General features: G+C 40.8%; 1 protein-coding gene across 1 annotated transcript in view; it reads right to left on the bottom strand.

The window, feature by feature from the left end:
* LOC128645484 (pejvakin-like) overlaps nt 1-12,976 on the bottom strand; it is a 169,181-nt gene that overhangs the window by 84,716 nt on the left and 71,489 nt on the right. Inside the window, exon 3 of the mRNA XM_053698506.1 lies at nt 1,042-1,183. Within this exon, the coding sequence (XP_053554481.1) occupies nt 1,042-1,183 (142 nt within the window). The remainder of the gene's footprint in view (nt 1-1,041; nt 1,184-12,976) is intronic.

Below are 12,976 nucleotides of genomic sequence, written 5' to 3'. Positions count from 1 at the left end.
ATCGGTTCACTACTAAAACAGTGGTGTCACATAATACTTTGTATTTTACTTTTGCAAAAATATAAAAAGCAATTTTGCCAAATTTACGATATTAGTGATTGATCTATTCAGTCTGTTACGCTCACAATTAATATAGATAATATTACAGTTAAATCTGACTGACATTATGTCTATGAGTGATGTTTTTTAATGAATCGAATCTTGAAAGAAATTGATGAGACTATCCTATGTAAGATAAAACGATTGTTATAATATTAGAGAGCTCTCTAATATGTAATATAACTTAGGACTAAATATTCGATCCAATAACTGCCATCTGCAATAATCCTTTGGAATACCTTCTTACAGATTATAGTAATACATTCCGTCAATGCGGTGAACACTTCCGCAAATATATTACATAACCATGGTAACGGCTGGGAATTTAAGCCATGGAGATCGGCTTGGCCGGCCCTAATACCCTGACGAAGTCACGTTTTCTAGTGACGAAACGCGCCAGTGGGCGGTGTACATACGGTGGTTATTAAGTTGATACTTTAAATTAATACATATTGTAATAATATTGAATGTGATACATGATTATGATCGAGGAAAGATACTGAACTCCCTGTATGTATGATGTTTAACTAGTAATAGGGACACATTTGTTTAGAAATCGGCTGACTGGAAAACCCCCACAAAGCTTGCAGGCAGGAGGACACCTTTGAGCAGATAGGAGTGCCTGTTTTGAGAGTTTGAATACTTGCTCTACCCCTATTGCTTATTGAAGTACACAAGATATCACCTACACACACCCTCCGGCTACCAGGCCTAACTTTTGTTTTTAACTTAGTGTTGGGTAATATGAGAATATAGGATTTGTTGTGATATACCCATTCCTAATACCCAATTTTAGATTAATGTTGTGTCCGTGTTCTAATTTTCAATAAAGTGTTTTATTTTTAACCTACTTTTTGCAAAGTTAAAGATTAGTTTTATCATTTTGTCCCACAGACTGCAAAAGAAATTGTTTGTAGACACTATCTTACTAAGTACACTCACTCTCATAGCCTCTCCTCTCATTCCAGCATGGATAGATAAAGAACATTGGCGTGTTGTCCGGATGCTTTCCATCACTACACATAAAACTTCTTTTCCACTTTCTCTAGCTTGTCTGATTAAACAATGGTCTAAATCAATTGTTCTGCAAATAAAAAAAATGGTGATTACATATTAGACAAAGATGCATGTTCAAACTTACAATCAAGTTCACTTTAGTTAAATACTTTTATCAAAGTAAGCAAACAAGTCTTTGGGTCTTTAAAATGTCAAATTGAGAATATCATAAAATAGAAACATAGAAACATAAAATTTGACGGTAGATAAGAACCAATAAGGCCCATCAAGTCTACCTATATTACATGTTACTTTTTCTTAGGATAGCCTTATGCATGTCCTAGGCATTTTTTAATTCCTTTACAGTCTTTGTGTTTACCACCTCAAATGGAAGTTATTCCATGAATTCACCACCCTTTCTGTAAAAAAAAAAAAAATGCTTCCTCACATTTCTCCTGAATCTGTTACCCTCTAACTTTAGATTGTGACCCCTTGTTTTTGGCTTTTTTTTTTGTGGAAAATGTTTTCAGCTTCTACTTTATTAAGTAAGCATAATTTTGCTCTTGGTAATATTAAATTTCAGATTCCATTTATTTGACCAGTCCTCTAGTTTTTTTTAATATCACTGTTCATTTGATCGACCCCTCCTGGAACATCAACTCTGTTACAAATTTTTGTATCATCAGCAAACCTTCCCCTTAAGCCCACTTGCAATATCACTTATGAACATGTTAAACAAAACAGGCCCAAGAACTGATGCCTCATTTGAATGTACTCCATTAATTGAAACCCTCTGTCGTCTATCTTTAAGCCAGCATTCTACCCACTTAACAATCTTAGCATCTACTCCAAGGCAATACATTTTGTGAATAAGTTTGTTGTGTGGGATGGTGTCAAATGCTTTGCTAAAGTCTAAATATGCAACATCTACGGCTCCTCCCTGGTCTATTTATTTAGTTACATGGTCAAAGAAATCAATTATATTAGTCTGACATGATCTTCCAGCAGTGAAACCATGCTGTCCTTTGTCTTTGTCTGAAGGAAAGACAATGTTAAACTCTTTGTTAAAATCAATGTTAAACTCTTTGTGACGGGTCGCCATATCCACTATATTGTATATTATTTTGTCTATGTTAATATGCATTTATATTGTTTGTAATAAAGTTATCAATACTGCCAAGCGCACGGACAGCACTATACAAATAGAGATGCATACATATACAGTACATCTATATCAACACATGCCCACAATTACATTGTGGCACTGAATTAACTCCTTGGATGTTATATAGAGGATTATAACCTTCCAGACAACCTATAGGTTAAGCACTTGTTAGCAGCAAATCATCTTTTGAATTCCCACCTTGTTTTAAAGCAATACTCAAATCAAAATGAAACCATGATTCGGATACATAGAGCAGCAATTTTAAACAACTTTCAAATTTACTTCCATTAACAAAATATTCAGTCTTTAATATTTACACTTTTTGAGCCACCAGCTTCTACTGAACATGTGCAAGAATTCACAGAATATACGTATATGCATTTGTGATTGGCTGATGGCTGTCACATGATACAGGGGAGGAGAAATTAGACATAACTTTGAACTTTGTCAGAAAAAAAATCTACTACTCACTTTGAGTTCAGACTAAGTGCTATTATATTGTATTTTATCATACATTTGCTAATTATGTAAACTTACGGTATTTACTTGTCCTTTAAGGACTTTGAAGATATGTTTAAGAAGATGAGAGAAGTCCTTGTAATAGCAACCCGTAGCCTTCTTCTAGTTTTCAAGACAGTGCTTTTAAAATTAAAGTAAATATTTTTTAAAAAAATATTTTTAAAATATTACAAGTGTCAATATAGCCATTGAGCAAACATACTCAGCATACCCATCATGCCTGGGTACTAATGGAATTAATATTGTTTAGCAGTGATCAGTATCGATCCTCACAAATGTAAATTTCTAAGTTTCCCTTACATACTGAACAAAAGTTTTTTTGTTTTTTTTTTCAAAAGAACTTTACTATAAACAAGAGGTGTGAAATGGACATTTTATATGTCAATTTTGGGTAGATTCTCAGTTTCTATCCTGATAAGGGACTGTCTACTTGAAATGTTACTTGTATAGAAAGATAGATAATCCCTTTTTTACCCATTCCCCAGTTTTGCATAACCAACACTGTTAATATACTTTTAACCTCTGTGATTACCTTGTGCAGACTGCCCCCTTATTAGTGCTATTTACAAACTTGCATTTAAGCCAATTAGTGCTGACTCATGCATAATTCCACGGGAGTGTGCACAATGTTATCTATATGGCACACATGAACTAGCACTGTATAGCTGTGAGAAGCTAATAAAATGCACTGAGATAAGAGGTGACCGTCAAGGACTTATAAATCAACCTATGAGCCTACCTAGGTTAAGCCTTCAACAGAGAATACCAAGAAAACAAAGCAAAATTGATTATTAATGTAAATTAGAATGTTGTTTAAAATTGCATGCCCTGGGGGGGGGGGCATGTCCAAGCAGTGTTCCTGAGAGAACGCATCTCCTAGAGCTCTAAAATAATTCCCTATAATCCACCCGTTATCTGACTTATTCTACAGCATCCAGCTTAAAATAGAAGGAACAACAGATTTACCACATAGTGAAGATCCAACTATCACAGTATTTGCTTTATTTATGATTTAAGAGCTGAGGATCGGATGGCAGAGGCCTGTAGCGGCAGCTCACAACAAGGCTGCAAACCCCCTCCCTGGTAACTCCAGGTTATACTGTCTCTCTAAGACTGTAATTTTTTAAAATGATCATACCATCTATACATATCATAAATCTTGCATTTTATCACGCAATCCATAATTCTCCATCTATACCTGTTGGGCCGGAAGCAGATATGGTGGGCGAAGATTTGCTCCAACAAGCTGACATGCTATACCTAAGACTGGAGAATCTATTGTTGGCTATCTTAGAGAAATCACCTTCTAGACACGCTTTGGAAATGGGAGATCTTCACTACTCTGACCCAGACATCGTGTCAATGGGTGCAGTTCCACTTTTACACATGGTCCCAATCAATATACAACTGGAGAGTATAAAATAACAGTAACTACAATGGCTAAGGATAACCGAGCTGCACCGGAACCTGGGAGGCCCAGGTAACTGATGGAAGACCTAAACTAAAGCTTGGAGGGTATTCTCTGAGAGAACAGCTTACATACTGCCTATGACACAAGACTTTTACCCTCTTTGGACTCAAAACCCTGCTCCACTGGAACCGGAGACAGTAGCAGATCAGACATCCTGGATCACACACTACCAAAGAACAACTGACACTTATTACCCTTACAACATACATTAAAAGAGACTCTGAATCATATGCAGCGGAAAGCATTCAAACAAAACATTTTTGTTTTTTTATCTGGGATCTTGCCCATTATCCCCCTACAACTTATCCGGCAAGCAGCGGGTGAGAGGTTTTAGCAGCAAGTTATTTGCCACGGGACTTACCCCACTTCCACACTTATGAAACCGGAGGGGGTTTACTACCTAATTTTTCACTGGTATCCTAAGATAAGGGGCATATACGCTCTCACTTTGTTTCATCAGCTACTAGTTTATGTATTTTTATTCTGATTCATACCAATCACCTTTGTATTAGCTTAGCATTAATCTATTATCTAATTTAATATTATTATGTTTCTGTCTGTGCCATTTAAACAATTGTACTGGAGGGTTACAGCTCTAGAGATTGCTAAGTTAAGCATTTGAAGGTTCAGCCATACTTCCATATACCCGTATAAATGACTAATACTTTAATGTGTATATGATCTTCCCTGTGTCCCGTGGCTGGTGGCCAAGGATGTGGTTCATAGTGGCGTGGTATAAAGTTATGTTATACAGTTATGTATTGATTTGTAGTGTTGATCCTTAAGTCTCCTCTAATCCTCTTTAAAATTTTCTGAGCTGTATGTTTCATATATCTAAATCCTTGTTATATGTATTAATTTTGATAATTAACCCCATGCACTAATATCAAACTGAAAATACAGAGTAAAAGGTGTTGAAAGTGGTGGCGCTGTGTCACCTCTAGGGAACCAAGCTACCCACATCCTCTGAGTCAACCTTGTTGCTTTTACCTCCAAAATAAAAGAGCTCACAATAGTGTAGCAGATTTCAGACAATGTGGTAGGCACACAAACTGGTTATACTCACAAGATTGCAGCTAAAATAAGCCTTTTATTAAAATCATCACAAAGGTGTCTTCAGGTGCAGCTTCAGGTTTTATTTAAAATACAGCTCAACGCGTTTCGGCTAAAAGAAGCCGTTATAAAGAGCATAAAGTTAAAACAATTTTCTGGAACAAATGGTTAACCATGCCCTATCTGAATCATGAAAGTTTAATTTTGACTTTACTGTTCCTTTAAGAAACAAAACGTTGAAAACACATTTGTGGCTGTGGGCTTTTAATGCACAGATCCATTTTGTGGTCACTAGAAATATATGCTAACTAATTTGGCAAGAAACTGCCGATAATGGATGACGATCACTGAAATGCCAAATGGGTTAATGGAGTTTATGGGATGATTTTTCGAATGATGGGTGGACATAATCTGCTGTAGAGGATCATGTCTGCCCGACATCAATAAATGCCGACAGCGTACAAGCATTTCTGGTGAAATGCTTTTGCAATGCTGCCCCCTACACATTTGCAGCCAATCGGCCGCTAGCAGGAGGCGTCAATCATCCCGATCATATCTGATCGGAATGATTGCTGTCTGCCACCTCAGAGGGGCGGATGAGTTGAGGAGCAGCAGTATTTTGACTTAACGTAAGTTTCAGGTGGACCTGAAACTTCAGGGGTAGATTGCAGCATCCGCTGCTTGACAAATCTACTCCTATGTGTCTGTTTTGCAGCTGGTTAGAGTGGAATTTATGATACGTGTTAAACAATATAAATGAAATTTGTATATAGGCATGATAGTATACTGTGCATGTTTGATCAATGATTTTCTTAAAACTTTTATTAGGTTAACATTTTTACAACTTGACCAAAATACCAGAGAATTTTTTTAGCATTTTTTCTATCACTCCATTTAAACAGAAATAGAGCCTTGTTTTTTTTATTTATTTTTCATTTACCTGTCAAAACTATATATATATTTTTTTAAGTAGACAACCCAAGGTACTGATCTAAGCCCATTTTGTTATGTTTCATGCCACCATTTCACCTCCAAATGCGATCATATAAAAAAAAAGTGTTAACTTTTTCATAAACTTTGGGTTTCTTATTGTAATTATTTACATACCACTTGTGCAATCATGGCGTAAATGGTTGTAAAAGCTTCTCTGGAATATCATTTCTTCATTAATAGAATACATACATGGCTTTGCCATTGCTTTTTGATCATTAGAATGTTGCTAATTGCAGCTGCACAACACACTTCTATTATTCCCAGCAGTGAAGGGGTTAATCAGGTAGCTTGTAAGGTTAATTTTAGCTTTAGTGTAGAGATTACCTTCCTACCTGACACCCTGACCCCTACCTGATCCTTCACAAACAGCTTTCTTGCCTCACTCACCCCCTACTGGTCACCACCATCTTAGGTACTGGCAGACAGTCTACCAGTATGCAGTTTTTTTCATTATTTTTATTTAATATTTTTCCTGCAGTGTAGTGATCCACCTCAAAGCTTCCATTACCTCCCTGATCCCCCCAAATAGATCTATTTTTTAAATTTTTCTGTAGTGTATTGGTCCCCCCATCCAGCGATCATTAGTTAGGGACCCCCCACCCCACCTTTTTTCTGTAGTGTAGCTCCCCATCCCTCACTCTCCCTTTATTTTTATTTTCAAAAGTGCAGGGCCATCCCACTCCCTCCTTCTCTATCCCCTGCTGGACTGCCCACCCGCCTCTCAGTTTCCCTTCCACACATCCCACCAGCACCCACGGTTACATATGCAGGCAGATGCCTGGAGCGTAGGAATTCCAGCTCTTGGCTGTAACTTTAAAGCTGAAACTGCTGGAGCTTCCTGCAGCTCTGATGTATATATACGTCATGCGGTCCGATGTATATACCTGTATACCGCATAACGTATAGATAGTCATATTGAGTTAATGGGTTAATTCATTGTTCTTTTGTTCATTTAGAAAACCTTTCCTTCTGTTTTAGCAAGTGTTTCATCTAAAATCAAGAACACTTCTGGTTATTAATCTCCAGAAGAATAAAGTTTCTGCAATTTATCACACCTTTTAAACTGGGATTTTAACAGTTCTCACACTGTAGATCGTGAAACTGCTAAGTGACAAAGTTTAAAATATCACCCAAACAGGCCCATTTATCAAGCTCCGTACGGAGCTTGAAGGGCCGTGTTTCTGGCGAGTCTTCAGACTCGCCAGAAACACAAGTTATGAAGCAGCGGTCTATAGACCGCTGCTTCATAACCCTGTCCGCCTGCTCTGAGCAGGCGGACAGGAATCACCGGAAATCAACCCGATCGAATACGATCGGGTTGATTGACAGCTCCCTGTCAGCAGGGGGCGGCGTTGCACCAGCAGCTCTTGTGAGCTGCTGGTGCAATGTTAAATGTGGAGAGCGTATTGCTCTCCGCATTTAGCGAGGTCTTGCGGACCTGATCCGCAGTGTCGGATCAGGTCCGCAAGCCCTTTGATAAATGGGCCCCAAAGTTTCAAATCTCACTGTACAGAAAGAGGGTTGCCTTTGCCAAGTATGTATTAACTAGTTCTAAAGCCCGTTCACACGGGCCATTTTTTGCAGTACAGCGGTCCCACCCCTTGCGCTCTCTCCCTCCCCCTCTCTTTTGCTCTCTCTCCCCCCTCTCTTTTGCGCTCTCTCTCCCCCTCTCTTTTGCGCTCTCTCTCCCCCTCTCTTTTGAGCTTTCTCTCTCCCCCCTCTCTTTTGAGCTCTCTCTCTCCCCCCTCTCTTTTGCGCGCTCTCTCTCCCCCTCTCTTTTGTGCTCTCTCTCTCCCCCCTCTCTTTTGCGCGCTCTCTCCCCCCCTCTCTTTTGAGCTCTCTCTCTCCGCATCTCTTTTGAGCTCTCTCTCTCCCCCTCTCTTTTGCGCTCTCTCTCCCCCTCTCTTTTGCGCTCTCTCTCTCTCCCCCTCTCTTTTGCGCTCTCTCTCCCCCATCACTTTTGCGCTCTCTCTCTCCCCATCTCTTTTGCGCTCTCTTCCCCCCCTCTCTCCCCTCTCTTTTGTGCTCTTTTGTGCTCTCTCTCCCCATCTCTTTTTCGCTCTCTCTCCCCTCTCTTTTGCGCTCTCTCTCTCCCCCTCTCTTTTGCGCTCTCTCTCCCCCCCTCTTTTGCGTTCTCTCTCCACCCATCTCTTTTGCATTCTCTCTTCCCCCCTCTTTTGCGCTCTCTCCCCCCTCTCTTTTGAGCTCTCTCTCCCCCTCTCTTTTGCGCTCTCTCTCTCCCCCTCTCTTTTGTGCTCTCTCTCTCCCCCATCTCTGTTGCGCTCTCTCTCCCCCATCTCTTTTGTGCTCTCTCCCCCCTCTCTCTCTCCCCCTCTCTTTTGCGCTCTCTCTCCCCTCTCTTTTGCGCTCTCTCTCCCACCCTTTTGCACTCTCTCTCCCCCTCTCTTTTGCACTCTCTCTCCCCTCTCTTTTGCGCTCTCTCTCCCCCTCTCTTTTGCGCTCTCTCTCCACCCCTCTCTTTTGCGCTCTCTCCACTTTCTCTTTTGCGCTCTTCCCCCTCTCTTTTGCGCTCTCTCTCCCCCCTCTTTTGCACTCTCTCTTCCCCCCTCTCTTTTGCACTCTCTCTCCCCTCTCTTTTGCGCTCTCTCCCCCCTCTCTTTTGCTGTCTCTCTACCCTCTCTCTTTTGCTGTCTCTATCCCTTCTCTTTTGCTGTCTCTATCCCCCCTCTCTTTTGCTGTCTCTCTCCCCCTCTCTCTTTTGTTGTCTCTCTCCCCCCTCTCTTTTGCTGTCTCTCTCCCCCTCTCTTTTGCTGTCTCTCTACCCCCTCTCTTTTGCTGTCTCTCTCCCCCCTCTCTTTTGCTGTCTCTATCCCCTTCTCTCTTTTGCTGTCTCTATCCCCTTCTCTCTTTTGCTGTCTCTATCCCCCCTCTCTTTTGCTGTCTCTCTCCCCCTCTCTCTTTTGTTGTCTCTCTCCCCCCTCTCTTTTGCTGTCTCTCTCCCCTCTCTCTTTTGCTGTCTTTCTACCCCCTCTCTTTTGCTGTCTCTATCCCCTTCTCTCTTTTGCTGTCTCTCTCCCCCCTCTCTTTTGCTGTCTCTCTCACCTGTCTTTTGCTGTCTCTCTCCCCCCTGTCTTTTGCTGTCTCTCTCCCCCCTGTCTTTTGCTGTCTGTCTCCCCCTCTCTCTCCCCCTCTCTCCCCTCTCTATCCCTCTCCCCCCTCTCTCTCTCTCTCCCATCTTCCGTCTATCGCGCGACCACGCCCCTTCAGGTCATTCACGCCCGACCACGCCCCCTTCACACCCGGCCACGCCCACTTCTGCCGCAGATCATCACCAGCTAGGGACTCAAAGGCCAGGTGTGTTTGTCCTCGTGCTGTCTCTACTGCGCATGACAGCTTCGGACAAACACACTTGGCCTTTTATTATATAGGATGTATTAAGATGGTGATGCAAGGTTCTAGATACAGTGAAAAAGTTGTTTCAAAACAGAATTTATGCTTACCTGATAAATTACTTTCTCCAACGGTGTGTCCGGTCCACGGCGTCATCCTTACTTGTGGGAAATATCTCTTCCCCAACAGGAAATGGCAAAGAGTCCCAGCAAAGCTGGCCATATAGTCCCTCCTAGGCTCCGCCCACCCCAGTCATTCGACCGACGGACAGGAGGAAAAAATAGGAGAAACCATAGGGTGCCGTGGTGACTGTAGTTAGAGAAAATAATTCATCAAACCTGATTAAAAAACCAGGGCGGGCCGTGGACCGGACACACCGTTGGACACGGATGAAGGGAGGGAGCAAATCAGGTTACCTAAACGGAAGGCACCACGGCTTGCAAAACCTTTCTCCCAAAAATAGCCTCCGAAGAAGCAAAAGTATCAAATTTGTAAAATTTGGCAAAAGTGTGCAGTGAAGACCTGTTAGGATATGTTTAGTTGTTTTAGAGAACACTACAATTACAGCTTACTGCTTTATGCAGGACCACTCAGTCTCACACCTTACCTCGGATTCCCACAGATTTAACTTAAGGGAACCCTGATATGCTCATTGATCTGAGGGTCACTACAGCAGGGTAGCTGAGTGAAAACGGAACCTTCACGCAACAATAACTGCTTGTAGCAGAAAAGAGAGTAAGTCTTATAGGAATGTGACTTCAGCAGTAGTGAAAGAGTTAATTAGTGCAGGTGCCTTAATTCAAACAGTCTAGCAGTGAAAATAGTTTATGCAGCAGGCTTTAGCAAACACACTGAAATTCACACAGTACTTTTTTTAAATAAATAAATCAACCTCTGGTCATTTTGTAAACCATACTTTGATAATGAATATTAGTAATTTCCAGAGTTGTTCAATCAGAGTAATATAAGCTGTGTTTAACTGATGAAACAGATAAAGTTTAAGTTAAAGCAAACAGTTCATTTCAAGCAGAATAGAGGTTAATTGTTGTAAAGTTTGAAATATGCTTAGGCAGTCCGTTAATGAATAATGGTAGTTGTAATAATCTTTGTCACAGTTATTTGTTTGCAATTTGGTAAGTAGCAGTAAGAGGTTTAGTGCATATTTGATATCTGAAGCGAATATGAATATCCAGCAAGTGAAAGTTTCACAAATAATATATAGCAAGCGTAAGTGTAATGAGGTTGCAGCAATACACACAGTTCATACAATGCAATATATACAGACCGGTAATAATGGAGATGATATTAGCACAGAGCAATACAGTTACCAGACAGCAACAAGTCCCAGCGGTATCACAGAGAGCCTGGCTGAGAACCGCGGCGGGAGAATGTCGGGCGTGACGTCACACGCTGCAGGGAACAACCTCAGTACAGGAGAGAGACTGAGAAATCTCTCAGTGAACAAACGGAGCAAAACTTCAGGCACAAAAGAGCATCTGCAGGTTGATTCGAGTAGGCAGAAACTCAGGGTGAGCAATAAGTTGAAAATACAAAGTTGTATAAACGGCTAGGTCTCTTCTGAAGCAGCTTGACACTGAGCAACAAATTACCAAGCAATGAGTTCTGTTGGGAGGAGCCTTAAATAGGGGTAGTGAGTTCACATTCTTAAAGGCACAGTGTGAGAAGAGATAAATCCCTGACAGGACACCCCCCCAAGGAGCCGCTCCGCGGATCAAGGACCAGGACGATCAGGATTTCTACGATGAAACAAGGAGACAAGACGTGGTGCAGAGACATTATTGGAAGGCTCCCAAGAGTCCTCCTCAGGACCAAACCCTTTCCAACTGACAAGATATTGAAGTTGATTACGATGGTAACGAGAGTCTAGGATAGACTCAATCTCATATTCCATGCCATCAATGACTGAAGGATCCACCGTGTCATTCTGAGTCGTGTCTCTGATTGTACTGTACGGTTTTAAAAGAGAAACGTGGAATGTGGGATGTATCTTTAGAGAGTCTGGTAGTTTAAGTGTTACAGCATTAACATTGATGACCTTTTGTATTGGATAAGGCCCTAAATATAGAGAAGCGAGTTTTTTAGATGGAACTTGTAACCGTAAATGTTTAGTGCTTAACCAGACTTTGTCACCAATCTTGTAAGCTGGGGGCTTGGATCTACGTAGATCGTAATGGTGTTTCTGAACAGCCTGAGCTTCTAGTAAAACTTGTTTCAATGTTGTGAAATTGGTGGCAATGGTGTTAACAAGATCATTAACTATAGGCATGTCGGAATTGTTGATCCGATTTGGGTAGTATGAGGGATGAAATCCGTAGTTGATGTAAAATGGTGTCATTTTAGTTGATGAATTTACGGCATTATTATGGGCAAATTCTGCAGTAGCAAGTAGAGAATGCCAGTTATCTTGTTGTTGAGTGCAGTAGCAACGAAGGTACTGCTCTAATGTTTGATTTGTTCTTTCTGTTTGACCATTCGTTTGTGGATGATAAGCGGTACTCAAACGTTTAGTAATGTTAAGAGAGGAGCACAGTTGATTCCAAAACCTTGAAGTGAATTGCGTACCTCTATCTGTGGTAATTGTTTCAGGTAGACCATGTAGTTTTACAATGTGATTCAAAAAAAGTGAAGCAGTTTCTGAAGATGTAGGCAATCCTCTATGTGGTAGGAAATGTGCCATTTTAGAGAATAAGTCCACTACTACTAATATGGTGTTATAATTAGCTGATGAAGGTAGATCAACAATAAAATCCATAGCAATCGCTGCCCAAGGTCTGTCTGGTACTGGTAAAGAGAGAAGGTAACCATAGGGACTCTTATGCTGATGTTTCTTAGTTGTACATACCATACAGGAATCAATATACTGTTTAATAGTATCATTCATCTTTGGCCACCAGTAATTCCTTTTAATCAAATGAGCAGTTCTATGAACTCCAGGATGACCAGCCAATAAAGAGTCGTGAGCAGAGGTAAGTATCTCATTCCTGAGAGAAGGAGGTATATATAATAGAGTGCCATGGTAGTATAAGTTGTCTGAATGTTTTAGTACATCCAAATGACCCAAAGATGAATCATCCTTCAAATGTTCTTGTAAGATGGTTTTAAACTCAGTTGTTAAACAAATAATTCTATCCGGAGGTATGATAGATGAAGGAGAAACCACATCAGTAGGACGAGGGTCTTTTCTAGAAAGAGCATCAGCTTTCATATTTTTGGATCCTGGTCTATAAGTAATGACGTAATCAAAACGAGAGAAGAACAAACTCCATCGAACCTGGCGAGCAGTAAGGGTCTTGTTTGATTTTAAATAT

This window comes from Bombina bombina, chromosome 1, assembly GCF_027579735.1.
Source record: "Bombina bombina isolate aBomBom1 chromosome 1, aBomBom1.pri, whole genome shotgun sequence".
Classification (NCBI taxonomy): domain Eukaryota; kingdom Metazoa; phylum Chordata; class Amphibia; order Anura; family Bombinatoridae; genus Bombina; species Bombina bombina.
This window is presented reverse-complemented; position numbering and strand designations above follow the sequence as displayed.